Source organism: Cygnus olor, chromosome 10, assembly GCF_009769625.2.
Source record: "Cygnus olor isolate bCygOlo1 chromosome 10, bCygOlo1.pri.v2, whole genome shotgun sequence".
Classification (NCBI taxonomy): domain Eukaryota; kingdom Metazoa; phylum Chordata; class Aves; order Anseriformes; family Anatidae; genus Cygnus; species Cygnus olor.
This window is the reverse complement of record NC_049178.1, coordinates 4,803,170-4,829,809: the sequence shown is the minus strand read 5'-3', so window position 1 is coordinate 4,829,809 and position 26,640 is coordinate 4,803,170. Positions and strand designations below refer to the sequence as shown.

At 37.8% G+C, this 26,640-nt stretch overlaps 1 protein-coding gene across 5 annotated transcripts in view; it reads left to right on the top strand.

Moving 5' to 3' along the window:
* ATG7 (autophagy related 7) overlaps positions 1–25,806 on the top strand; it is a 102,293-nt gene extending 76,487 nt beyond the window's left edge. For all 5 annotated transcript variants that reach the window (XM_040569035.1, XM_040569032.1, XM_040569036.1 and 2 more), the window contains one exon: positions 25,461–25,806. In XM_040569035.1, the coding sequence (XP_040424969.1) occupies positions 25,461–25,493 (33 nt within the window). In that variant the 3' untranslated portion in view covers positions 25,494–25,806. The remainder of the gene's footprint in view (positions 1–25,460) is intronic.
* Positions 25,807–26,640: the final 834 nt, after the last annotated feature.

Here is a 26,640-nt window from a genome sequence, read left to right as displayed (position 1 = left end):
CTTACTACCATCTTTATAAAAATCATTTGAACACTGATTTTAATTTATGGATTATTCACACTTGATGGCATGAAAGAGTGAATAGTTTTGCTGCAGTAGGAACAAGAGGGAGAATTTTGCACATAACTAACCATGCTCAGAAACTTTCCAACTCGTTGGTTTTAAATATAGGACATGCTATTAGAACACAAGTATTATCTTCCACAGCAACTGTTCGTGAATACTGCTTCTGAAATTGTGGAGTATGTTGATACAGACACGCAAGAAAAAAAGGCTACTTTTTGCTAGACTTCAGTTTGGTACTTATTAAGGCTTTCTCTGGTGTGAGACTACTATTTTCCCTGTAGGGAAGCTTCTGTTTCTGTTTTGTCAAGACAAACAGCTTTGGGAAAAAAATGCTGTTCCAAATTAAAAAAAAAAAAATCCTACTAGACAGTGTTGTTCCCATCCCTGTCCTTCTTTCTGAAGAAGTAATTTATGCTCACAATTCTAGTGGTTTCTTCTGCTAGGAAGTGACCAAGATTTTTTTATAATTCTTGCATTTACTCATTAGTATAGAATGTTATGTATCAAGTTGGGGCCTATGTTCGGGCGTGGTAGGACTGCCCAGTGCCAGAGCAGAGCTGACCATCACCTTTCTGGTCATGCTTGTCAGCAATTTTTATGTAAGTTAATATCGAGTGTAAACCTCTTTTCCTTAAAAGTAACTGTGATACCCAGTACTTGGATTTAGACAGCTTCTTTGCTTGTTGCTACTTTCTGTACTTGACATAATGAAGCTTGTAACTGTGTTGAACATGTCTAAACTATGTTGAAACTGTGGGTAGTAATAAACATACAAAACCAGTTTTGAAAAGCTGAAAATCTTATCATGAAGCCAAAGGAGGTTTTGCTATTGACTTACATAACAAGCAATAAGGAGCAAGCAAGCCTTCCTTGCTAAGTTTGAAACCTGATTCATCTTCTGTGATTTATCAGATAAACTAAGGAGAGTATCTCGACCAAGTGGCAGCAATTTTGGTGAAGTCTGTAATTGCATAATTTCACCAGCTCCACTGTGATCTGCATAACTAGTTTTTTGTACAAGCCATTTTCAAGAGAAGCCATATACTTCAAAACAAATATTAAGGTGTTGAGAAGCTTGTAAAAACTTCATAATTTAATGTCTACAGCTAGGTAAAAACTTTAACAGTTTATATTAGACACTTCTGACTATTTTGTGACAGTGGGTTCTGTGTTCTAATACACCTTTTTAGAGCAGATTTCAGTTGGTATACTTTTGAGTTAACAGTGGTAGTTGGTGGCAATTTATCATCTAAGTGGTTAATGTACAACATTATTTTCTTCAATAAGAAGTAATGCAGTGTTGAACAATTGAAATATATGAATGCTTTGGGAACATTTTTGAGTTTCCCTTTCTCAGTCTCACAACATGAATAAATGAAAATTGATTCTATCTAAGCCTGCTGGAAATAGAATAAAGATTGGATTACTTTTTCTAGATAACCTGGGAGAGTGGATTAAAGATGTAATTGGAAGTAAACCACACAAGACTTGTTTAAGTCATTGTTCTTCTAATTGTATACAAAACAGTAACAAAAAAAGCACGTGTAATATGTGTTAACAAATATTTTTTTTTGTCTAAAATGGCTTTGAGTTTACTTGTAGGACTTGTATTAGATATTCAGTTTGTGTATGTAAATGCAGTATGTACGCATATGCTAATTTCAGTAGTGTAGCTTTTACTTTAACCAAGTAAAATGGTGGAAGAGTTTTAACTTTCTGAACTCATGTTCAGAATGTTTTCACACTATAGTATTGTGCATTCTTGCAATACATAAATCTTAAAAGCAGTGTAAAAATCAATTAGATATATTTTTTGTGGTCTTGCTTAACCTAGCAATGGATGCACTATTTTGTAGAAACAATTATAATTGACTTCAGCTACTTCTAACTATTTGCCTCAGGCTACGAAATTAAGTTTTCCATTCTCTGAATAGTAACCCTGACAAGAAGTCCCTCTGTTTCCTGTTCTTAATTCTTGCCTGACTCTGTGGATTGAACTGGGTGACTTAACTTTAAAATGAGGTGGTGTGTGTTCCTTCCCAGTCATAAGACATATCGCTCTATTCCAGGAAACACCACCCACTATTGTTTCCAAGACTTTGCAGATCTTATGTACATTAGGTAATTTAATTGTGATACAGTAATTAAGACCAGAAGTTCTTTTGCTCCCCACAAAACTGTATTATGTTTTTTATATTATATATTTAAACAATTAAAGCATTCATATATTTTGCATAATTAGAAATAGACACAAATATATTTAAAAGCTGTACAGAAATTTTAACATAGCTATATTGTTGATACATCAGCATAGAATACTTGGTTGTTCTTGCTGTGTGACTGGCTGTTAACACTAAGTATTCTTAGACGGAATAAGCACACAGTTGTTATTTCATTAGCAATTTCTGTCTCTTATTAACACAGCCATCTCTGCAGCATTTCAGAATATTGACTATTATTCACTGATTTCTTCCTAGCCATCAACTTAGAGATGGTAAGTCATCTCTTTTTCAGAGCAGTTTACACGTCCGACAACTTTTTTAATTTTCCATTTTAAGGCAAAGCGTCATTTGGGTCATGTCTCAAAGAAAAAGCCTTGCCATAATGGAACAGAAATGTTCAGATTATTTTAATACTAAGAGTATAGAATATGTGCTGACCTTTGTGCTTGTGATAGAGACAGCAAGATGTGGAAGTGGGTATTAGTAGAGTGCTTTCAGCATTCAAAAGACTTGAAATTCTAGAGAATCCATGCATAGAAATAATCCAGCAAGATACAAATAAGATTACAAGGAATTCAGAACTTATATTAGTCTTTTGAAAACATGTTCAAACAAGACTACTAGGAACTGTAAAGTGATTGCACTACGTATCTGCGTTCAGTTGATCTCTGGACCTGTGCACATTGCAAATGATATGATTACACCTGTAATGAGGTGTAATGATAATGATATCATTACACCTCAACTTCTAACTCTGTTATTCTGAAAAAAAAAAAAAATCTGAAAATAACAAATTATTATAATGTGTTGTGTACTGCAAATATAAGAACATGGTGATGACAAGCCACAGTGGAAAAAAGTCTTTTTTTCCACTTTTAGTTAGTACTTTTAGAAAGTAGTAATAATAATAATACTCTCAACAATTTTGGGGTGTCCTTGTTTCTCATTGAAGCAACAATTAATTTTTGTAAAATAAGTATTATAGCTTATCTGAAATTGAAAAAGGATTCTTTTCTAAAGGGAAAACCTTGGTAAGTTCATGACCTTTTTCTGACAGTAGGATTAAGACCTTGAAGTGCCAGATTTATCAAAGATATTACTCCATTGGTGAAGATGAGGAAAAAAATGTGAATAGTATTTCAGGACTGCTAAGTTTTTACAAGCTTCTGATTCAAATGCTTGCATTAACAAGCATATTGTATAATGAAATCTGTAGAACATGTTGCAGCATTGTATCACCTCCGCCAAGAAACATCATGGTGCATTTCAACTGAAGAGACATGCTGAATACTGAGATGAGTCTGAAAATAAATGTTTTGATTGGCTGTGTCTTAAAAATGTGTTTTAATTGATTTTATTAAGACGGGCATTTTTCCAAAGCTGCTGTACAAACGCTTTGGGATCTGATCATTCGTCGTTTAAATAAATGCCAAAATTCCAGTTGACTTCAAAGAAAGCCGAATTAAGATCTTAGTCACTAGAAGACACATTCTGATTTTATCTTATAAACAGGAGAGTCATGTGTGATAGTTTGTTTGAAAGACAGAAACAAGTACCTGAAGGGAAGTGGTGACTGAGTGAGTCTTCTTCATTTGAATTAACACCAAAGGTGTACATTAGCTTGCTCTCAGAAGACAGCCTCATGTTAAAGATGTCTCTCACAGGACGTGATGTTAGGCCATCAAATACCAGAAGTTTGCTCTTAACAAGCAGACTTCCTTTGGTGTTCCAATTGTCCAGATTATTCATTGCTCCTAGGTTTTAAAATTGCAGTGATTCTCTCGTAAGTGTGTTACACGGAACAAACTCTCTTACGTTTGTTACATGGAACAAACTTTGTTTTGCTTTGGAACAAATTTAAGATTTTTTTTTTTCTTCAAAGGTAGGTCAGTTTCCTAAGTCATTTCCTAGTGCAAGTTCACTAACTAGTGGTGATATGGCTGTGGCAGTGTAAGGAATAAACTCCGAAAAGTTTGTAGAGAAGGTAATATTTTTGTCAGACATACTGATGTAGTTGGAAAAGCAAGAGTATCTTTCGATATTCAACCTTTACATGCAAAGGAAAAGCTGCAAAATTACAGCTGTCTGAAGCTGAAGCATTTGCTCTGAGACTGATTGAGTAGTAGAGTTTCTCCTTTGCTTCACTGTCATAATTTCCCTTTATTTATTTATTTGTTGCTTTGGAACATTTTTTTAGATTTTTTTTAAAGGGAGGTCAATGCCCTATGTCATTTTGTAGTGCAAATTCGTAAACAGTTGTATTGGCCACCACTGAAAGTCTGATAATCCGCAGTTGTAGGCAAGAGGGAGCAAGCAGAGAGTTTGTTAGGCTGGCTCCTCTGCCAAAGCTCACATCTCACCAAGTTTACTGCCAGGCTCTAAATTGGTTGGATTTATCAGATGATTGGAGAGAATTAAGTGGTCAGGACTAAACGAGGAATGTGAGCTCAGAGATGGTTTGATTTTATGGAAAGAGATGGGTGATTTTATAAAAGCTGTTTTGTTGTTGATAACTGGGTACTTATTTCCAGATAGTTTGGGATGCTCTTCGTTGGAATACTGGCTGTAAAACGTTTTCTGGAACTTTTCTGGTAAAGAAAACGTGCCTAAATATAGCTCTTTGTTAACTTCCTCAACCCAGATTCTCTGCATCTCCTATCCCTTCCCATGTCTCACTTTCGTCTCTGGATCAATAATGGCAGCTATTTCCCCAATTCTGCAGTATTCCAAGCCATGCACCAGTCGTTTGTTTTTCAGTTGCACTGATTTAAAATATAATTATTTTTCCTTCTTCATATTACTGTTCACGACTCAGTTAATATATGGTATCTGTAAGAAGGAGTTCAGTTAGGAATTATGGCTTGAAGAGGAAATTGCAGGTAGCTGACACTTTTTGGTGGATACTCAAAATGCTCTGAATGTAGAGATGAGCCTGTAAATAGGCCAGAGTATTTGGTTTGCAGGAAGGTGGGTGGCCAAGAGGAACACCGATGACAACAGTGAAGCTTTATAAGGCACTCTGGTTCCATCTGTAGGGAATACACAGGCCTTAGACTACAGCAGGAGCTCAAGGAACAACTTTCTGGTTAGCTTCAAACGGGCCTTAGTGAATCACGACATCCCGAGAGGAGCCCTGGGCTGCTGCTGTACCGTAGTCATTTAATAACAAAGAGTACTGAAGAAGAATAGTTACAAGTAATGCCAATTTTAAGGATTTTACTTTCTGATGACAGTTATGTGCAGTTATTTGATGGCTAGATGCAGCGCAGAGGACGGGAGCAGGCCAGTGTCTTTTGAAGACAGTCCAGCATTTGCGGTAACGTAACTGGAACCAGTGGGAAGTTCGATGTTACGAGGTACTAATGAAGGCTGCTCTCACAGTTGGCTACTGTGTCTCAGCTAACAGATGGTAAAGTCTTACTGTGACGAGTGAGAGTTGGGATGTAAAAATGGTTTCTGGATTTTGTTTTTTATTTTTTCAGAAACCTTGGCATGGTTATGTGAAAGCTATTTGCATAACAGAAGTTAGCGCCAGTAACCACCTTTTGTTGTTACAAGATGTGTAGGAGAAGGCCTAATGTTAGTAAAGATAGGTAAGACAGACTCAAAACCCCATGGTAGACAAGGTTATTTTTTTTTTCATTTCAAAGTCAGGCTATACAGGTGTTTGTGGAGAGAAGAATGTCCTTTGCATCCCAAAACCCAGATTACAGGTAAGAATTTCTGCTTGTTGATGACTGGCTTCTTTCTAGTTAAACAAAAAAAGAAATGTTTCTCTTTGAGCCAGAGAACGGAATTTCATTCAGCTGTGAAGACAGCTGATTTGCCTTGGGGCAGAATGTGTGAAGAAACAGATGTCCAAAAAAGGAGAAGCACGAGGGAATAGAATAATTGAAACTGCCAAATAAGAGTTTATAAATAAAGCATGTGAAAGCTTACTGTCCATAAAGTAAAATCGAATCTAAGATTACTGCGTGCTATCCACTACTTTAATGGACTCTTCAAACTAACATTGTTTTTGTGTTCATAGTCTTGGTTCAGGCTTTACAATGTGGCAGAAAATGTCATTTTCAATAAATGTTTGCACTTCATGTAAAAGTCACATTTAAAATCTTAAACTGAGTGTTACCTGGATTCCTCTTGAAGATATGTTGCCTGTATTCCTTAGAGCATGTTCTGATCTGTTCATAAAAAATTAACGACAGCAGGAGTGAAAACATTGAAAAATTCAAACTGACATAGTAGTGTTATGAACGGACACTGAATTTTGCAAACTCCTGAAACACTCTCTCTACAGATCTTGTAACATCTCCTATTATAAATATAAAGCTCATAGAATAATTCTTCAGGATTAAATAAGTTACTGTTTGAACTTTCAATTCTGGCTTTTGGTGAATATTTACATGCGTCTCGGTGATGATTTTAAATATTGTGTTTGAAAAGTCTTATTTAGTGTAGTGCAGCTATCTGACATGCTGCGATAAGCCACTACAGCCTGTTGGGGTCGTAGGGAGCGAATCTGTCCCTAATTCAAATTTGTGTGTTGGGGAAAAAAACGCTGTTCTACTGCTGAAGCTGAGCACTTGTTCACTGTAACTTTGCACAAGAACATCTCATTACAGTGTATATGTAGGTCAGCAAAAAGAATAGGATTTTGGTTTCGTCTTAAGAAATTCCCTTAGTTTCTTTGTGGCTTATTCATTTTCACTGTTTCTGAAGAGAGAAAATGTTCCTATTAAAAAAGCATGAACGTATATCAAAGGCATAAAATTGTTTCCAGTGGCATTTCTTCATCTTTATGTTGTAAGAATAATTTTAATTAATTTGATTTGTAATTACTGCCAGAGCAACAATTCGGAGTCTAGCTGACATAGAGAAGGTAAAAAAATACAATGGGATAAGTCCAGGCTTCCATTGGAGAGAAAAATTCCGTTCCTGCTTGCCTGGTGTTAACTGCAGAGCCTTACGGAGCCTTCCCCATGGCCCCCCAGTCCTGCTTCCTCCCCCCACCCCATAGCCATAAGCGCTGTGTTGTGTTGACACTGGCAATCGAACTGTCTTGCTTTGAGTATGAAAGAACTACTTTTATCATTTCTAATATGCAGCCTAGGGCCAAAACAGACAAAGCAATTTTAAAGGACTGGGTTCAGAAGGAGGCTGGAATTCCCATTGTACAGCCCTTGGGAATATGAGTTCAGTAACCAACTCTGAAGCAGTTATTTGTCATAATGACAACTGCTGGGCTGCCCATACTTGGTCAGCTGCCTTCCACACTGTTGGATGGTAACGAGCTCCTTGCCATCCTTCCGTACAAACAAATAAGAATAATAATAATAAACAATTTGTTATGATTGGAGCTGTCAGGAGATACCTATATTGTTTAATCTGGATTTTAAATTCAAAGATCATTTTCTTCCATATTACTTAAAGAAGTTGGACTAGATCATCAGCAATTCAAGAGAATTAACTAATTCTTCTGGTAAAAATAATGTCAGGGCTGAAGCCTACTATGTATCAGGGAGCATCTTTGCGTCTGTTCCTGTCCAGGGTATTCTATTTTTTCTTATATGGTGCTGTCCCTTCAGACCATGCCCACTTTGTCCAGTGTTTGTGTTTTGTCTTCAGGAATTTTTTATTCTGGTACCTCTTTGTTGTTCATATTCTCAGTCCCTGTGAGTTTTTTGATGTGCACCCATCTGTGCATGTTGTGATCTAACTTTTGTTTGTCTTAAAAAATCGTTTTACTTTGTGAGTCTTTTGAGCTGCCATCACCACTGCTGTCAGCTGACACCTTTCTTTTGCTGTAAAAGGCTCCCAGTCTGCACTGGTATTAGAGCCCTAGTTAATGCCATTTTAATCTCTGTTTCTATGAAGCACTTCTGATAAATATCCTTAAAGTCATTTTTTTATAGAGCCATCAGCAGTAATCTTTGTTATTAACCTTGATATATTTATCGTTAAATCTCGTCACTTGATTTTATCAGTTTAGAGGCTGCCCTTTCTTGATATGCACGTACCTTACTTTTTTGGTACAGATTACAAACCAGGGCGACAACCCCACCTTCTCAAAGCAATAAAGATTGCCTTTTTTAATTTAAGCATGTCATACAGTATAAGCCAAGGATCATAACTATGTCACCACTACTACGTTGTCCTGCTCATCTGATATTCTGTGAGTCCAGTTCACAAGCATGAAGAATGCAATAGTTCTCCCATTCCCCATTGTCTTTTAATAAAGCTTGACTTGCTATGTAGTTTTCCATAAGTTTTTATGGTACTTATAATCTTTGTGCATGAACTTTAATAGCTGGAACAACTTGGAACTTGTTCTGCATTTTGAATAATTTGTTGTTTTGTGATTTCTTGTTAACAGCAATTCCATCATAATTTTTAAAAATTTCCTCTTAAAACAAATAATGTGATGTGCTTGCCCAGCTTTGTGCTTGGTTTCCGTATGAATTTCGTTTTTCTTCTGTATGGGAAAAAGACTGGTCTAGAGATAAATCCCTTTTTGATTGTCTGCTCTAAATAAAGCAAAGAACAAGTGTTCCTAAGCTATTGTCATTGATCTTATCATTGCCCAGACTAGAACTGGACTGCAGCTTGGAGACATCAATGGAGATATATCAATTCTGTTATAGAACCTGTGTTTTTTTTTCCTTATGAAAACCAAATCCTATTCGGTTATTTAATCAACCATGAAGCTGATCAGCCTAGACATAGTTTTCTGTTCTGTAGGCTTGGAATTTAAAATATGCTTAGACCATTTATTAAATTAATTTGTATTTATTGCTTCATATTTTGTTTAAAATGCATAAAAAAATACCTTAAGCTGCCACCCGATATGGTGGTTTTCTTTTCTCCCCTGCAAGGCTGCAGATTTCCCCAGAGTGCAAAATGGAGCTGCAGGGAAGAGTCTGCATTTCCATACATAAAGCACTTCCATGTCGCATTTCCTCATGGAAGCCGGCCCTTCTCTGAACACAACAGAATCAGCCTGCCTGTCGGCTCTGGGAGCTCTACCACCCTAGATGAGACAGAGAGATCCAAATGCAGTAAGCAGTGTGCTCTGTTTTGTGTATGGATTTGTATCATCTTTTTGCTGGTTGTCTGGACCCTAATGAATTCCAGTCTTGTGGGGCAAGATTGACCCACATGGAAAAAGTCACTGTGAAGCTGCTCTCCACAGAGCTGGCACTTCACATACCTCTTCATAATCAGTGCGTTCGTGCCATCTTAAAACTCCTTTCCTTCCCCTATTGAAATATAGGTAGAAGAGGGAGTATGTGCTGATAACTGTGGTGCCACTGCCAAAGCAGGAGAACATTTGGCTGTTTGCAGAGCACAACACTGCACTTGTTCCTCGCACAGGTGATTTACGTGAGCTCCACCTCAGTGCTGTTTCCAAATATCTTTGTGTCATGCGCCGTGTTGTGTAGATGAATGGCTTTCGGCTGTTTTGGAACACGGATAAAAAAACTTGCTGGAGGATCTTAGAGAGAATCCTGCGTTAGCCGCCCCGTCCTTTCTAAATGAAGGAGCCAATTTGAATTCATCTCCCAGTTTCAGCCGCTGCCTGTTTGCCACGCTGTGGTTCGCTGTGAGCTTTAAATATATTGTTGCTACCCTCAGCGGGCACTGAAACTTTGAATGTGCTTGTTTTGAAATTTCACTGAGGCATACTTAGACTCTTACAAAATCCCTCGCAGACGTTAGTGTAAGTGTGTTGGCACTGCATGTCTACTAGGGCTCCGAGATTGTTTCTTTGAATGCTCATTTGTGAGCTTCTATTAAAAGATGACTTGTCTGTTAACCAGGTGTATGGCCAACATGGGTAATGGTGTCCGTGTGTGGAGTGCTCTGGCTGGAAGAAAGAGGCTTAAAAACAAGCTCGGAGAACTGATTGACCTATGTGGAAACAGCCTGCACAGATGTGTTGTAATATCCTTCCCACTTCAGCAGACATGACTAAACAGACTTTGTCTGCTCTGAACAATTAAGATGTTTGCCAGTGTGTGCAGGGCCCCGTGCATGTTCCAGCTTGTTCCTGACTGGTGGAGGAGTTTTTCAATTTGTGCAAAAACATTTTAGCTCTTTGTGTTCTCTTCATTTTATGGTTTAGTCAAGAACTTTTAACTTTTCAAGAAGCACCTTAGGCTTTGCATAAATAAAAACACTTCCAGTCTTCTGATTTTTCTGGTCTTTATAACTCCCTGGAAGCAGTACTTACATGGCCATGAAAGCAAACCTTGCTGTATGTGAAAACAAAGTAAGAAAACCCAGTGATGTTTATTCACGATCACAGCAGTATTCCTGTCCTCGTGCTCAGAAAGAATGGGAGAATCTCTGCTCAGAGCTTTGCTTTAGTGTGGAGGTTCCTGACTGTAAGTTTAGAGCTCCTGAGTGGTATCCAGAGCTTGCAAATGAAACTGAGGCTGATGCTGTGTACCTGGTGTCAGCGGGAACTTCTTGCCGTCAAATTAAATGAGACAAGGAGCAGAAAAGTCACTAGCGTCAGGAGGCTACCAGTAAAAGCTCTGAGAGAAACAAGATCAGGTTTATCATGCCGAATGGTGTGGTCAGTGTGGGTGTTGGGCCTGGGGTTAGTTACTGAGGGTGTGTGACTGGCCCATCCGAAGCCACCTCTGAAGGTGGCACTTCCAGAGCCAGAAAAGTGGGCTGTCCCGAAGGGGGCTGAAGAGTGAACTATCTGCGGAGGTGGGCTGGCCCGCCAGATATCTGTAGCTGAGTCTTTTCTCCAAGGCAGATGCGTTTCCTTTGGGTTACCTACTCTCCTGTGTGTCTCATATCTATCTGGTAGGTAGAGAAATTGAATGAAGGTAGCCAATTTGAAATGTTGAACCCTCTGAAGAAAACAGCTTTCTAATATGAAGCGCAGAGATCCAAGCCTGGGATTTGATTGTTAATGTATTGGTTTTAATCCCTCGGTGTTGTTGGTTAATGTTAGGGAAGGCTTTTTTTGTTCTTGGGACTTTGATTTAGCTGTATTACTACAAAGACAGGAATACAAAAGTTTCTGGGAGCAGCTACTTCCCTTACCTCACCAAAATCACCCAGAGCTTAGATATCATATATTTCTTAGATATCAGACTGCCAGGAAATGACTGCATCAGACTGCAGGAGCTAATCATTCAGTCCGTCAGAAACCCTTTGAACTAGGAAAGAGTTCTATGACTTTCAAAAGAATAATTGTAAAGCATGTATTTGTTAGTAAGTATAGATCATTTGTTTTGTAGTAAGATGATTAAACCGTATTTGGCTAAAGGTTTGCTACCTGGGGTTTTCAGCTGGGACTAGAACTTCACCATGGTGCATACTGAGCAGCACACAAAAAAGAAATGACCTCTCTGCTTCCCCTTAGTAGTCCCCTTTCCCACCAAAAAAGAAGCCTTTAAAGCAAATAAGGAGTAGTTCATATGCTAAACCCAGTAAAGGATTTAATTGATCACAATGGATATAACTTAGTCAGCTGAGTAACATCGTGATGCTGATACAATTTGAATTATAACACGTAACTACAAGTTGTTCAGTATAATACAGAATCATAGGAAATTTAGTCTGAAAGGAAGCTCTGGAAGTTGTCACATCCAGCTATGCCCTCAGTGCAGGGCTGCACCTGTGGGCAGCTTGTTCCAGAGCTTAACCATTGCCACTTGACAGTTTTGCCTTATGTCCAAACAGAATTTCTCTTGCAGCAACTTGTGCCCGTTGCCTGTTGGTCTTCCAGTATGTATCCCTCAGAGGAGCCTCGTACCTGATTCCACAGTCAAACGTTTGCTGGAACAGAAATGCAACATCGAATTTTCCTGAAGGGAGTTATTGCATTGACATTTTGTGCTAGAGAAAGAAGGAATTATTTTATCTAAACATGGTAGGTCATTTAGGTGAAATATATGCGGCTAGGAAGATTCTTCCTCTCCCTTGGAAGCTTGCCTTATCTGAAGAGTGGTCTAGCAAAATAGAGCACTGTTTTATAAAAATCACCACTTGAACTATCTTGTTCTCTCAGAGCGGAATGATTTATAAAGATTGCCTCTGCCAAGGCTACATAGTCTAATCAATGGAAGAAACAGTTTGACTTGAAGACGGAGGAAAACTTTGACTGGATCTTTATTAAATATTGTGTTAAGGACTAAGAAAATAGTTCCTCTTTTTAATATTCTGTTTTAATGCCCCCCCAAACGAAAATCCTGTCTTTAGTAGTATGAAACTCTACTCACAAATTCAAGTTTTATAGCAGCCCATCATTTGTTTCTTTTATTCCTGAATGTGATGAATTCAATTTTGAGGAAAATAAATGAACAAGTTATCCATGTGATATCGTACAGTTTTTGGTCGAGAATGTGTCCCTTGTGGATAGGTCAGTGTGGGAGAAAATCCCATGGTAACTGATAAAAAGATAAGTGGAGAACTGATGCTTTCCTGAAAGGCAGAATGATGTGCAGTCCCTTCCTTAAGGTAGGAAATGGCTTGGGCTGTTCAGGGCAGTAACGTGTAGTCAAAGACAAGGAGTCTGTGGGAGAAAACAATGCCAGTGGAAAGAGAGAAAGAGAAGATTTGTAGTTGGAATAAGAGACCTAAATGATAGATCTGTGCTTTGAGTGGGATTGAAGCAATCAGCATAACTCTCAGAAAGTTGAGAAAATTAAGGGAATTTAAAGCATAAGATGATGTGTGCTTTACCGAGGACCTCTGGACAGACAGGAAGATGTTAAAAATGGTTGTGGTATGGCTTAAAGTCATCTTGATGTGTGCCTCAAAGAAAGGCAGGATTTAATCTAATACCCAGGATGGATTGAATTACTGGGGGGAAAAAAAAGGAGAGGATTTCAAAGGCAGAAATGACTGGTGTTAAATACTTCCCCACTTACAGTTACGAAGAAACCAAACTTTATTTATGTCTTTTGAATCTCGTTTTCTCCATGTTGTTAGTTTTTTAGTCTTAGATCCACAACCTGGATATAGTATGACTCAAATTTGGATTTAGCTCTTTTGAAAATATCTCTTGAATGTCTCCTGATACTAGTAGTAAAAAAGAAAAAAAGTGGAGGAAAACAAAACCTCAGTTCTTAGTTGCAACAGAGTTTTCAATACTGTTATGAAGAGGAAAGCTGTTCCAATAGAATTCTAATTCATTAGTTTATCAGAAAAGAAATAGTAGGATTACATAAGAGCTTTTAAATATTTTTTGTGATAGAGTAGCAGGCATTTGAAAGTTCAATCCAACAGATGTGGTCGGCTCCATAGAAAATACAAAACTGTCAATTTCTGAGCTTCCATTCAGGATACTTTGGAAGAATGGTTTCCTAGGAAAATGGTTTCCTAGGAAAACCATACTTTGTGTTAGATTTTTTTCTTTGTCTTCTGCTTTAAACAACAGTTGAATACAATGCTAATTCTTTTGTAAGGATATTCCAAAAATATTACCGAAGTTCAGTGTAAGTCAGAACGGCTAAGAAGGAGATGAATATATATGGATCTGTGGGCCAGAATGCAGCTTTTTAGTGGGCATGGTGCAGGATAAGTCTGCCAGCTTATCCTGCACAACAAAACAAAATTCATATTTAGGGATCAAGGTCATATGCCATCAAAATAAAAAGATAATCAAAATAGCTCTTTAAGGTGTTCGTTTTGGATAAAATAATTGGCCTGCCTGAGACCTATAATGTAGTTATTCAATACAGTCTTAGATTTCTCAAGCTTAGACACAAACATTTAAATTAATGTTTTGAGAGTGCTCCTCAGATTTTTCTTCAGTTTGAAAAGAGGAGCTTAATGTTTCAATTATTTGTAAGAGTAACTTCTGTGTTTTGGTTTATATCAAGTCTCCCCTTATCTCCTATGCAATAGCTATAATCACCTGTTCCTTTTAGTTTCTGTTTATTGTAAATTCTATAAGAGCTGAAGAGCTTTACAAACTGAGTAAAAGTTTAAGGATCATTTATTACTTGAAAGGAAGATTTTTTTTAACGTAACATGATATTACATGTTCATAAATGAGAATATTTGGAATGTCACCTGAAAAGAAAGAGTCACTAACAGCACATCATCATACTGCTGCTTGAGCCTGGTACAAAAGGAAAAGCGATGTGATGTCTGATGCGATGGCAGCTCTGCTCTCTGCTGCAGTTTGTTGGTCTGGGGTTATGGCTCAGTTGGGTGCTGCATAGCCTGATGTCCCTTGGCTTACGCAGCCTGCTGGGAATCACAGCATGAGAAGATAATCTCGTTAGGCCCTGCCATATTTTATAACTTCATGTTTGAATTCAAACACTTCAGTGCTCAAAGTTATGCAGAACAACCTCCTAAGTATATTCCAGTTCTTTCTTTGGGGGAGGAGTTGGTGGTGAAATGAAAAGAGATGCTGTATTTAAGATAATGTAAATTCAGTGCCACAGAGAGGTAAAGTATGCATTCATGGTGCAGGAGACCTGTTGCTTGTTTTAAGGTGAATTTTGTGGGGAAAAAAAATCATTTAACAGTCTTGGGTTTTACTCCCATTTTGAAAACATACTGACTATATTTGCTATTTGATTGCAATCAAATTTTTAAAAGTAGCTGCTCACTCCGGCGCTCACAGTTGGATTAACGTGTTCTTTCTGTGGTCCCTGTTGATCCCGTAAACTCAGTGTAATTGCATTCATACAATAGGCAAAAAGATCAAAGTAGTCCCATATGGGGTAGGGGGGAAGAGCATTCTGAGCCAAAACAAGCTGTTTGGCTTGTAAGCAATTGGAAGCCTTTCCTGCAGCACATCTGCAATGTACTCTGCCTTACAGAGCTCCATAGCATGGCTCGCTGCGTCGTTCCTGTGACTGCGATACTAGGGAAAACTTACAAGTAACAGAGCCATGCTAGTCTTGACTAGACTAAATAGACTTGTAATCAAAGGATTGTTTGGTACCATATACATTACATTGGTGGGGCAAAGGTTGGTGCTCTTCTTTTTCAGATCATTGGGTTCAAGTTAATAAAGTGCAGCAGAAGGAATTTGATTTTTGACTTGGTGAACAAGTTGCTGTACTCCAAGAAGCACATCACTTGGCATGGTCATGCCATCTTTGACCAGTTTTGTGCTGTCAGGTTGAAATAGGTTCATGTGCAGTTGGGAACTAGTTCAAGCATTGTTTTCTGACTGCATTCTGCAAATGGAAAAGGCCAACACTTTGTTAAAGCAAATCTAGCAGGACAGATAGGTATAAGGAAAGGGAAAACGAGGGAATTAGAAATGGAAATGTGATAGCTTGGACACGTACAAGTATTCACAAAAGATCCGTTAGCCCAAAAGATGTTGAAATTTAATGGTCAGAAAATCTAAAGCAATTTTGAAGAGGGTTACAGAATCCTAAGTCATGCAAGACCCTCCTAGCACAAGCACTGTGTACAGTTTAATCAAGGTTCTTGTTGGTTCAGTTGCATGCTAATGAAAGTGGTTATTGTAAAATAATTCTGATGCTAGTACAAATTTTCAGCTGAATCTAGGCTGGATTTGTGGTTTTTGAGACATTTCCTGAGTCACTAGGTAGGTTTTTAAATGAACTTAAAGCTGCCTATATTATATAGAAAGTTGCGTGATGCACAGGCATAGCAAATGCTCTAAGAGCGAGGCAGTATGCTTACAGAGGTCTGGTTTTGCTGATGCACTTTCTGCTTCCTCATGTTAATTTTTTATCCACTTGAAAGAATAGGGTTCTAGCAGAACTTAACCATAAACCTTATTTGCCTGTTGTGTTTCTAGAACATCTCTGCCTTCAATATCTAAATATTTAATAATTGTGCTTTTATACTGATGCTTGCAATTTTGTATGTTATATTCATTTTACACTATTTGATAAACATAATGGGAAAAGTGACGTGTAAGATTTTAATAATAATCATGGGGAAAACCAATATGCAAGATTCTGATACTTATGTTCTCTAAGGTTTTGGACTGAATTACATGAAATAAAAATCTGATTATTGCAGTATCATTTATGTGTTCTAGGATTGCAAACCATCTTCTTACATTTGCTTAGTTTCACCTGGTGTGTTCAGAAATTATTTTAGTTTCTAACAAAATGAAGAACATTTTTTCTGCATAGGAAGAGAGAAGAGAAAGTTTTCCATCACTTCTTCATGCCTCCTCCACAAGCTAGAGATGTTGTGTATACACCACATGTATCTCCATGGAAGCAGTGATGAGATCAGTGAGGTCATTGGATGAATCAAAACTGTAGCAAGATAATATTTTGATTGTTTTTCAAGTTTTCTATTACTTAGGCGTTATATACAGCACACTAGAGGAAATATCTTTATACTAAAGAGGCATGCAAAATGTGCATGTAAGATGACGTAACAGCATGTGGGAAGTCTGTATCACTTTTTCTGCCAAATACTGTTTTCTGATAATGGGACTTAAGCTGAAAAAGATCCGTGGTGTTGACTCCAGAATTATTTAGAGTAATGCATATTTGGTTTGTGTTTGCCAGTTTCAGTTTGTGAACGTGGTTCTTTAGAGTGATCTATATGTCTTGGTTTTTAAGGTAAAATTCTCAAATTTAGGATTTTTCAAGTAAGAAATTGTTCTATATGGACATACCCTTTAACATTTCCCTGTTTTTATGAAGGATTCCTGTTTACCATTGGTAGATTGGTGAGCTTCACAAGAAGTTTTTGAATCTTTCAGATGATAGCTTAGTGAATAGACGTGACATGCTGGAAGGAGTTCGGTGTAAGGCCACAAACATGATTAGAGGGCGCAGAGCACATGTATATAGGCTGAGAGACCCGGATTTGTTCAGGTTTAAGAAGGCTGAGGGGAGAATGTGTAACTGTTGTCTTCAGCGACCTGATGGCAATGTACAGAGAAGACAGAGGTGCAGAATGAAAGGATGACAGCCATCAGGCACAAGTTGTGACATGATAACTTCCAGTCAGAAAGGGGAAAAAAAATTCAGCATGAGCGTGGTCAAACGCCGGAACAGGTTTCCTAGAGCGGTTGTGAAATCTCAGAAATAGTTAAAACTCAGCCGGACAAGGCCCTGAACAACCCCATCTAGTTTGTTGTGCTTTGAGGGGAGGATTTGACAAAACCATCTGCACGGTACCTCCAGTCCAGCTCAGTCGGTGGATCTGTGATCCCACACTGAAACACCGAGTGGACTTTAAGTATCATGTTTTATAATCTCTTTATGATTTGTCTGAATCATTTACCTCTGAAAGTCACGTGAATAGCTTGTATTGTAAAACTGCTGCTCTTTTTTAATCATAGTGACTGAAATGTTTGATTTGTGTGACCTGAAAACTAATTTACACTTCTTAGATAGCAGTTGTGTGTCACCTGTGAATTAAAAAGCTGTAGTGGAACATGGCAAGCTGTTGATTTACAGCAGAGCAAAGTCTGTGTAGCTGGAATGGAATAGGCTCGGGCGTGTAGATAGTGATAATTATTTTGACAGATCCATTTATGCATATGATTTGGATTTCCTGTACAAAGCTGTGAAACCCTTTTCAAGTGAATGTGCATTTGTATCTACGTTGTGATTTTTTGGAGATGTATCTTTTTACATTTAAAACTGTAAAATCTGGGCTCATCGAATGAGGAAAAGAATTTGAGTGTATACTTTTGTATACTCTAGTGTTTTTATTTTCAGTTCAGTCAAAGGATTTATGAGTGCTAATCATTGCTATGACAATATTTAAATTAATTGTGGCTTCATTCAAACAATTTCTGTTTGGATAGTTGCCTTTTGGTGCTAGTAAAATGAAGTTTCAAATCCCACACCAAAATATGGTAATGGAAATCATCACATCTGCTTGATGGGGGGTGGTTGTTTGTTTTTACACTTACTTGTTTACAGTTTTTAAGAGCCTGAGGAAAAGACTTTGTAGTAGAAAGTACCCCCATAGGTAGACGTCATCCCAACAACTCAAGTGCCATGCCCTGAAAAATGGCCTTTGCAGCTCCAAAGACCATTCAGAGGTTATCTTACTGTGGGGGGGGATTGGTTTTCTATTTGCTTGCTTCTCTGCTTTGTTTTTTCCTGGCACAAAAAGAAACAATTGAAGGAAATGTGTCTGAGGCACTTTTTTTTTTTTTTTTTTTTTTACTATAAAACTTGTATGCACTTTTTTTGTTTCTTTTATTGGATTGTTAAGTATCTTTTAGTTGTGTAAAAAAAAATATGAATGTTTTCACATAATAATCCAATGAAACAGCTGGGAAAACTACTATAAAGGCAGAAAGTGCTAATTACTGGTGAGTGCTACTCTTTGTATATATGTTTGAAACACAGAAGATATTTAAAAGATTTTCAACCTAAAAGTTTACAGTCTAAACAACAACAACAAAATCTGTATTGTTTGTTTGCCTTTGTCTACTTAAATCTACCTTTGGAAGTATTTAAAATCTTCAGGTGCCAGTTCTGCAGGCTGCTTAGAAATTGGTCTGGCTTCAAGTGTGTGAGCTGGCTGAGATCCCGTGCTAAGGAGCTGGCTGAGCTGGCGGACTGATCAACTGCTGCAGTGAACGTAGGCAGTTCAATCTCGCGTAAAGCCTGTCTTGGAAGAGGATGTTTTCAGAAAAAGGCTGTGATCCCTCTGTCCCAAGGCCCCAGACTCATTGAACACTGGGTGCTCAGGAAAAAAGGCTACAAGTACTGAACAAACAATAGAAGGGTGGAAAACCAAACGCTAGACACCTGTAGCTTGATAGAATAGAGGACATGAAAGGAAATCAGAAGAGATGTCCTGAAACGGTGATCACAAGGTTCTTAGCCATACTGCAGTTGGCCAGATGAAGGCAGCAGGGTGATGTGGAGAGGGGCGATGTTTCCAGTTCCTGTGAAAAGTGAGGCTGTGCATGAGAGGTATGGATATAGTTGGGAGAATTGCAAGACAAACATAAAGAATAATGGTCGCTGCTGGTTGCAGTCAAAATGAGGATGCCTTGTGACCTTGAGTTAGATTTTAAGCTGTGGTTATGGGCTGAAAATGCAGAATTTTGGAAAGTCTATAAAAGGAAAACAAGCATCAGTCAGGGACGCCCTCATTGACAAAAGAACAGAGTTGGAGGTGAATGTTATTGCGAGGCTTTAAACCATTTGGACAGGGAGGGCTGTGAAGCTTCTAGCTGAGACAGAAAAAAGGGACTTGTGTAGGTAGTGCCAGGAATTTGTCAGCAGTGTAAACTAGCTAGGATAGGACCGTTGTGGACAGGGATCTGGAAAGAATATTCACTGTTTGCACTACCTGCTATATAAATAAAGCAGCCTGGAGAAGGAAATGCAGTTTTATAAGCCTCTGATTTTTTTTTTAGGTTAATTTCTTTGCGTGTGTGTGTAAGTATGTAATTTCTGCATCAGCTGAAGTCAGAAGTATCTCTTAGTCTGTAGTTAATTCTTCAAACATGCAGCTCCAGGGTAGGAGAGTATACCAGTATGCTTGTATCAGAAATGTGCTTCGATCTCTGGTTTGCTGTTAGAAATGGTTTCCTTTGGGATGGCTGTAATGACTCCTGACACCTGGGTATTCTCTCCTTCAGGGTTTTCTGTCCCTCCTGCAGGGACATCTCACCTTGTTAAATGTCATGTAAGGAATATCTGTGGCGTAAGCTGTAAGGTAAAACAAAACTGATTTTGGCTATAGTTTTGCTGGCTGCAGTTTTGATAGAACAAATAAACAGCCACTTCTGAAAAACATCAACTCTGTCCTGCTGCAGAAGTAAGTACCTGTTGGAGCAGAACAGATAGGTGTGGATTGGATGAACAGTTGTTGTGGGGGAACCGCTGCAATTACGGTAGGATAGGCTATTTCCACTGTGAGCAAGAGTGACTCCTTATTTAGGTGCATTACCTTAGTTTCTTAGACAGCAAAGAAAATACTTCACTATAAAGTGCACTATGCAAGCACTGTCATGCATCTTGGTATAAATTCTAAGCAAAGCTAAATGCTCTCGTTAATGTAGAATCATGTTCATGTTGGTTTTTCATGGACGGCTTTTCTTTTTTTTTTTTTTTTTCCTGTGGGGGAAAGGGGGATAAGTAAGGAGTTGTTAAATATGCAAAATGCTTGAAATTTGTTTTCAGTTACAGTAAGATGAAGGGTAGGGCTTACTGTGCATCACTATCCAAGATGAAAGGAGGGTGCTGAACTTTATAATTAGCATCCCTCAGTCCATACAGTAAAGTTTGAAAAAGTTACGTGTTGGAACTTGCATACCTTTAATGAATTTCAAGTTGCAATTTCATTTCTGTTGCCATTCCTGAAAGATGCAGTCACTGGACCAGGAAGAATATTAAATGAGCCACACAAGGACTGTTAATGCAGCCTGCTGTAGCTAGTCCATCTGATTGTACGTTATATTTACATACACAAATAAACATGCTTTGTCAAGTAAGTGAGGCTGCCAGAAGCTCTGATATACTGTCTCTCTGCTTGAGTGTAGAATAAAAACGTGTTTAACCTAATATCTATCAAAAAGCTCACTTTTATAGATGTAAAATAATTAAATTTCTTTAAATTAAAACCCATGCTTGAATATATATATATATATATATATATATATATTTATTTATTTTTCATTTGTTTAGCTTTCCTGAGTAAGGGTACATTTCTAAATTGGGAGGTAAGATATGAAGAGGCTTAATTGGCCTGGAAAGCTGCCTGTTCTCAAGTGATACCCACCGGTGCTGTTTGATGCACGTAACATCTGATTTTTAGCCTCACATCTGCCTGTAGAATTTTACTTTTTCCTTACTCTTCACCGCCTTTGGAGCAGCTACAACATAGTAAATAATGTGGTTTTCTGAGCGGAGTGCATTTGATACACGTGTAGGTAAATTTCTCTCAGGTGTGTGTGGAAAGCAGCGCGTGGGGCACGGTGTTTGTTTGCTTCACCTCTCTTAATGAGGCAACCAGTTCTGTGGCAATTGCTGCTGGATCTGTGCTGGCAAGAAACCTTAAAAAATCCCCTTGGGATGCAATGATATTCTTGCAGGCTTGTTTATAAGGTGAACAGTAGTTATGTATTTGAATTGCACATGTTAATTCTAAGATGTGGAGCCGTGTTTCCATATGTGAATGCTACCAGGTGTTCTTGGTGTAGGAAGAGAAATCCCACTCCATTCAGTGGGATTATTGAAGATGCAATCTGAAACTGCTTGAAATCAGTCACCGGGAACTTGTGAACAGTTACATTAATACACTTTTTTTCCCCCCATTTTTTCCTTTTATGTAAGAAAATAATACTTGTCATTTCAAGAAAACAAGTGCAGGAATTCTTCTCTTATCCTGAATAGCCATAATTTCCACCTGAAATTTAAGAACCTCTGCATGGAAGTTTGAATATAAAAGCAAGTACTTGAAAAAAAAAAAAAAACAGGTGCATTGAGGTAATCTGGCTAGATTTGTGTTTAAAAAAAAAAAAAAAAGGTTGATTTTGACAGCTAGTTTATTATCTTCCTATTTTATGACTTCTCCTGTCATTACTTGTAGCTGCATTTAGGTTGACTAAGCCAGGTGTGCTGCAGGACTGAGGAGAAGTGAAAACAAAATCCGCATTCACAGCTCAAGCTGGGTGTCAGGTTCTTGGCATGACAGTCATTTTAGATCATTTTAGATATTGTCTTTCATGGCTTTCTGTGTTTCTTGATTTCTGCTCTGTAAAAGTTGTGGAGTAAAATTTCAAAGTAATAACCAAAGTTGGCGTAGTAATAGAACATGTCATTTAAATGTCTTTTCATGAAAAGATGTACTGCTATTAACTGAGAGCCTATGAAGTATTGTAATTTAGTTATCAGTACTGACATATAATACAACATCTTCTGTGAAGTGTTGTATAGCTTGTTTTCTTTAGGTTAACGTGCAATTGTTAGCGTTTGTGTTGAATTTTCTCCTTTTTCACGTTCTCCCCTCCACGCTGCACGTGATTTATTAAGGCAGTACTTCATTCTTCAGAGACCTGTAGGAAGCTTCAGCACGCAGTGCTGGGGTTGTGCCAGCTCTGATAGGCAGACGAAGTGTAAACTGTCTTATAAAACTGTCTTGCACCTCTTGTGCAGTCACCTTGTCACTGCAGTGGAGAGAAGTCTGTCTCCTGGAAGTAAAATACGAGCATGCTGTTCAAATGTTAAAAATAATTCTCCTCAATCCAGGATGTTCACATCACGTTTAAATACCTGGAACCTCAGTTTCAGTCTTTCTGCAAATATTTTTGTAAGAGTCCTAGAAAAGAGGTGTGCTTTAGATAGGAAATAATTGGATTGTTGTTCTTTTCTGTTCACTTTCCTGCAGTTGTTAACAATGCTGTATTTCCAGGGCCTTAGCTCTGTAGCGTCGCTGAGTAGCTGGTGTTACTCAAATACCTAGGTGCACTTCACAAATAAGGAGTTGTATTTATTGTACGGTACATTCTAGCTATGTAAAGCTAGATAAAATTCAAGCTAATACTACACCTACGAGTAGTAAAGAGGCACAGCTGGTCTTTCTGATCTACCAGCTGTGTGTCAGAGCCTTGCATTGGCAGAGAGCTACAAGATACAAAGGCAGGAGATTCCTGTGAATGTGCCACCCCACCCATTTTGCACCGTTGAGGTTTCCAGTGCTGTTTTGAAGGAAGGACCTGGGCTCGAGCATGCAGCCAGGTGCCAGGTTTTCGAAGCAATCTGAGGCTGAGCGGTGCTTCTCCCCCAGCCAGGAGCTTAGGCTGCCTCGTAGGCACTGCCGCCGGCTGTGCAATGGGCTGGAGCGCCGGAGCTGTGCTTGGACTGTAAGTCTTCAAGTTACTTGAGGCCCTCTATGGGTTGCCTGTCCCTGGCTATTGAGGCCAAACAGAAAACTCCATTTTTCCCCTTTTCCTCCCAAAGAGGAGTTACAGCATAGTTAGAGCTGCTCTTTGTGCCATGTGGGGTGTCGGCGTAACGCAAGCGTTGCACATCACACGTGTAAAGCCAAAAGGCTCTCTGAGCCTCACAGAAACGATGGAACAGCTAGGCACTTTCTGGAGGGAATTGTTTCCATATCACATAATTACTAATGTAACTGGCACCCTTACCAGCCTTTCTTGTTTTTTCTTTTTTCTTTTTGTATTAAAAAAAAAGACAAACAAAAAACCAAGCAGAGTGTACTTGCCTTCTCACCCACACTGCTCAGATCAGAACTGATGATGGGAAAGCACGGAGCAGAGACGCTGGCTCTGCTCCCAGTGTATCTATTTAGTAGATAAAGAAGACTTTTAGGGATCTCAGTCAGCTTCTTTCTCTTTTGCCTTTGAATCACCTCACAGCATTTTTAAAAGTATTTATTGTGTTTCTTTCTCATGAGGGAGTGGTTTTTGAGGGTTAATATCTATGGGCTTTATTTTCAAAAATGAGAGTAGGCTAGACAAAGATGGACTATCAGTCTGAACTTTGGATTTCTTGCTTATTGCCAGTTTGAATCATACCATAAACGCTATTTAAAGATTTTGTTTTTCGTATTTATTTTCCACATCCTTGACCCTGACTGGTGAGCTGGACATTTGTGTTTGCCTTGGCAAGCTCCAAGCTGCTCATCTAGGGCAGGATGAAAACTCTTTTTTCCTTTTGTAAACAAACTGTTCCTTCAGTATTTTCCATAAGGATTTATACCACCATTTTGCAACGCTTCTAGGAACTGAGAAAATCCTGCCATTCAGAGTTTTCATTTTACACAGCTTGTAGAACTGCATAGAAATCTTTGATTTTTATATGAGTAGTTGCTTTCTGGGGTTGGATTTGAAGAGCCTTTTTCAGAATATTTTCAAATTCCAGAAATATCACATTTTATCATGAAGGTTTTTCTAAAACTGTAGGTAAGTATTCTTTGTCACCTGTCCAGAAATGTGGTTGTGTGTGGTTATTATTTGTCTAACACCAATGTGTGCAGACCAGCCATGAACACATCTTGGTACTTTTTATTGGGAGGTAGAATACACAATTTTAAAGCAAGCTAATGTTACAAACAGAATTAACGTATTGGTATAAAAAAGTTTAAATCTTACCCAGACATGATGTACCATCATTATCTCTGTGTTCTCGATTGTAAAGTTTTCTGTTATACCATTTTGTTGTGTTGAACTCTGAAAGGTTTTAGAAGAGTTTGAATGATCCTGAAGAAATGTCTACATATTGGTGGCTTTTTGCTGGCAGAGATGAGCTTGCTCTTTTCAGATGATCAGAACCAAGCAGGTCAGAGCCAAATCCAGCTGAAAGCTCTGTACCTGTCTTAGTCCTGATCCCAAGCTACTACAAGCCCTGCCAACTGGAAAGAGGGTATTTGCCATGAACTAAACCTCAAAAAAAAATCATAAAAACCTTTTGTGAGCACCCACATTTCTCTAGAAGAAAAAGTTTGTAGAATATATTCACAATATGGTCATATTTGATTTTTTTTCAACCAGTTTTGCTTTCAAGTCCCTATATTTTTTCTAAGGTCATGAATTCTGCTACCTGGAAACTGGTATGAATTTGTAACCCTCACTTCAGTATGTTCATAAGGATGCCAGTTTCCTTGGTGTTCTGTGAAAATACTTTTTTCCCCCAATCTACGAATGCTCACTGAACATGGGCAAGTAGCAAAATAAAAGTACAGTTATATAGAACTGCAGAAGTAATCTGTGTAAATTTTTGATTTTTTTAAACAATAAAACATGTTTTAAAACAAATAAAAAGAACAATTTTTTACTTAGCTTTTCATCTTTATGTTGCCACTTATGAGATCTAATATTTGGGCAAAAAATGTTGTATTGGAGAACAACTAGTTCTTCATGAGCGTCTTGAAAATTTTCTGCAGTTTCTAGTAAAGTATGCTATTTATTTTAAGTTATTATCCAGATCAAGTGTATGCTAATGAATCAGAAAAACAAAACTAAATGTCTGGCTATTTGCTATTTATTATCACTTACAGTAAGCAGCAAAGCAAAAACCAATCTGACAGTTCAAGAACAAATGCTGAAAAGTAAGCTGAAAAACACCCCCGAAATAGTGAGTGCCATGTAGGTTGTTAAGAGAAGAACACTGAGAAGAGAAGAACACTAGTCAACAGTCCATAAATGTTATTTATTCATCCTTTTAAATAGTAATACTAATTTTATAAAGGTATATTAAAAGCATATTTGAACTCCACAAACTAAAGTTACACTTCATTCTGTTGCAGATCTGGGACATGAGTGATGACGAAACAGTCTGAAAATCAGCTGAATAAGGTGGAAGATGACCTACTTTGGACTGCAGTGCTGCCTTTTATCTGTTATTTGACAAGTTAATGATTGCTTACCTATTCTGACTGCTACAAATATGAACTATAAACCACATAGTGACATGGATATCTTCACCGTAAAAACAGTCTGTTATGGATATAACTCTCCTTATTTTCTTTTTTATCATGTAAATAACCAAAGCAATGTGATTATGTTTAAATTTCTTCTTCTCTTCTTTTTTTTTTTTTTTTTTTGGTTTATGTATAAAATATGCTGCTTAAGTAAAGTTTGGTGTTTTACTTGTTCCAGTTTTTATTTTCTTTGTTAACAGACATGTCTAAGCAGCATGTCTAAATGTCCTTTCTTTCATCTTTACTTTTATACCCCTTTAGCTAGAACTAGTTAGAACTTATTATTGAGATTGAGAATATTCTGCTGCTGGGAATTAAACTGCACCTTTATTTAAAGGAGATCAGGAGTAGGTAAGAACCTATATGTACAGCCTATGCCACATTGCTTGCTCTTTGAAAGCATGTATTCATTATTTCCCTTTTCTTTGTTTTAGTATGATTGTTCTTACCTGTGTCAATGGAGATGTTATTCTCTGTAAAGACCTCATAATTTCATGCTAAGGAAAAATACGTGGTTTGACTTACATTTACACAGGAAAGACCAAAATGTGTTTGTATCAAGATTAGTCTCCTCTGAAGCTTAGAGAATGCGCTATTATGTAGTAAAACTTGCTTTAAAGGTGATTCACCGATTCAGTGAAAACTTGCAGAGAAATTCTTAACTGAAATAAGACATTGGTTCTCTAACTGTGCCATTCTTGAGTGCTGTCATATGCTATTTTACAGGTGTTAATAGACACCAATTCTGATTTTCATTTTGGCTGGATTTTAAGTATTTCAATTTTTGTGGCATCAGGAATAGCTTCACAAATATGGCTGATCACAAACAGTAGTATGAGAATCCTTGATGGATTCTCAAGAATTTGTTAAAAAAAAAAATTGTAAAATATCAAAGCACCTTACTACAAAATTGAATCTATTGTTTTTTATCTTGCAATGCATTTTAGAAGTATATTTGAAATCCGTTTTATGGCTTTATGTTGTGGAGACTCTGGACTATATTGCT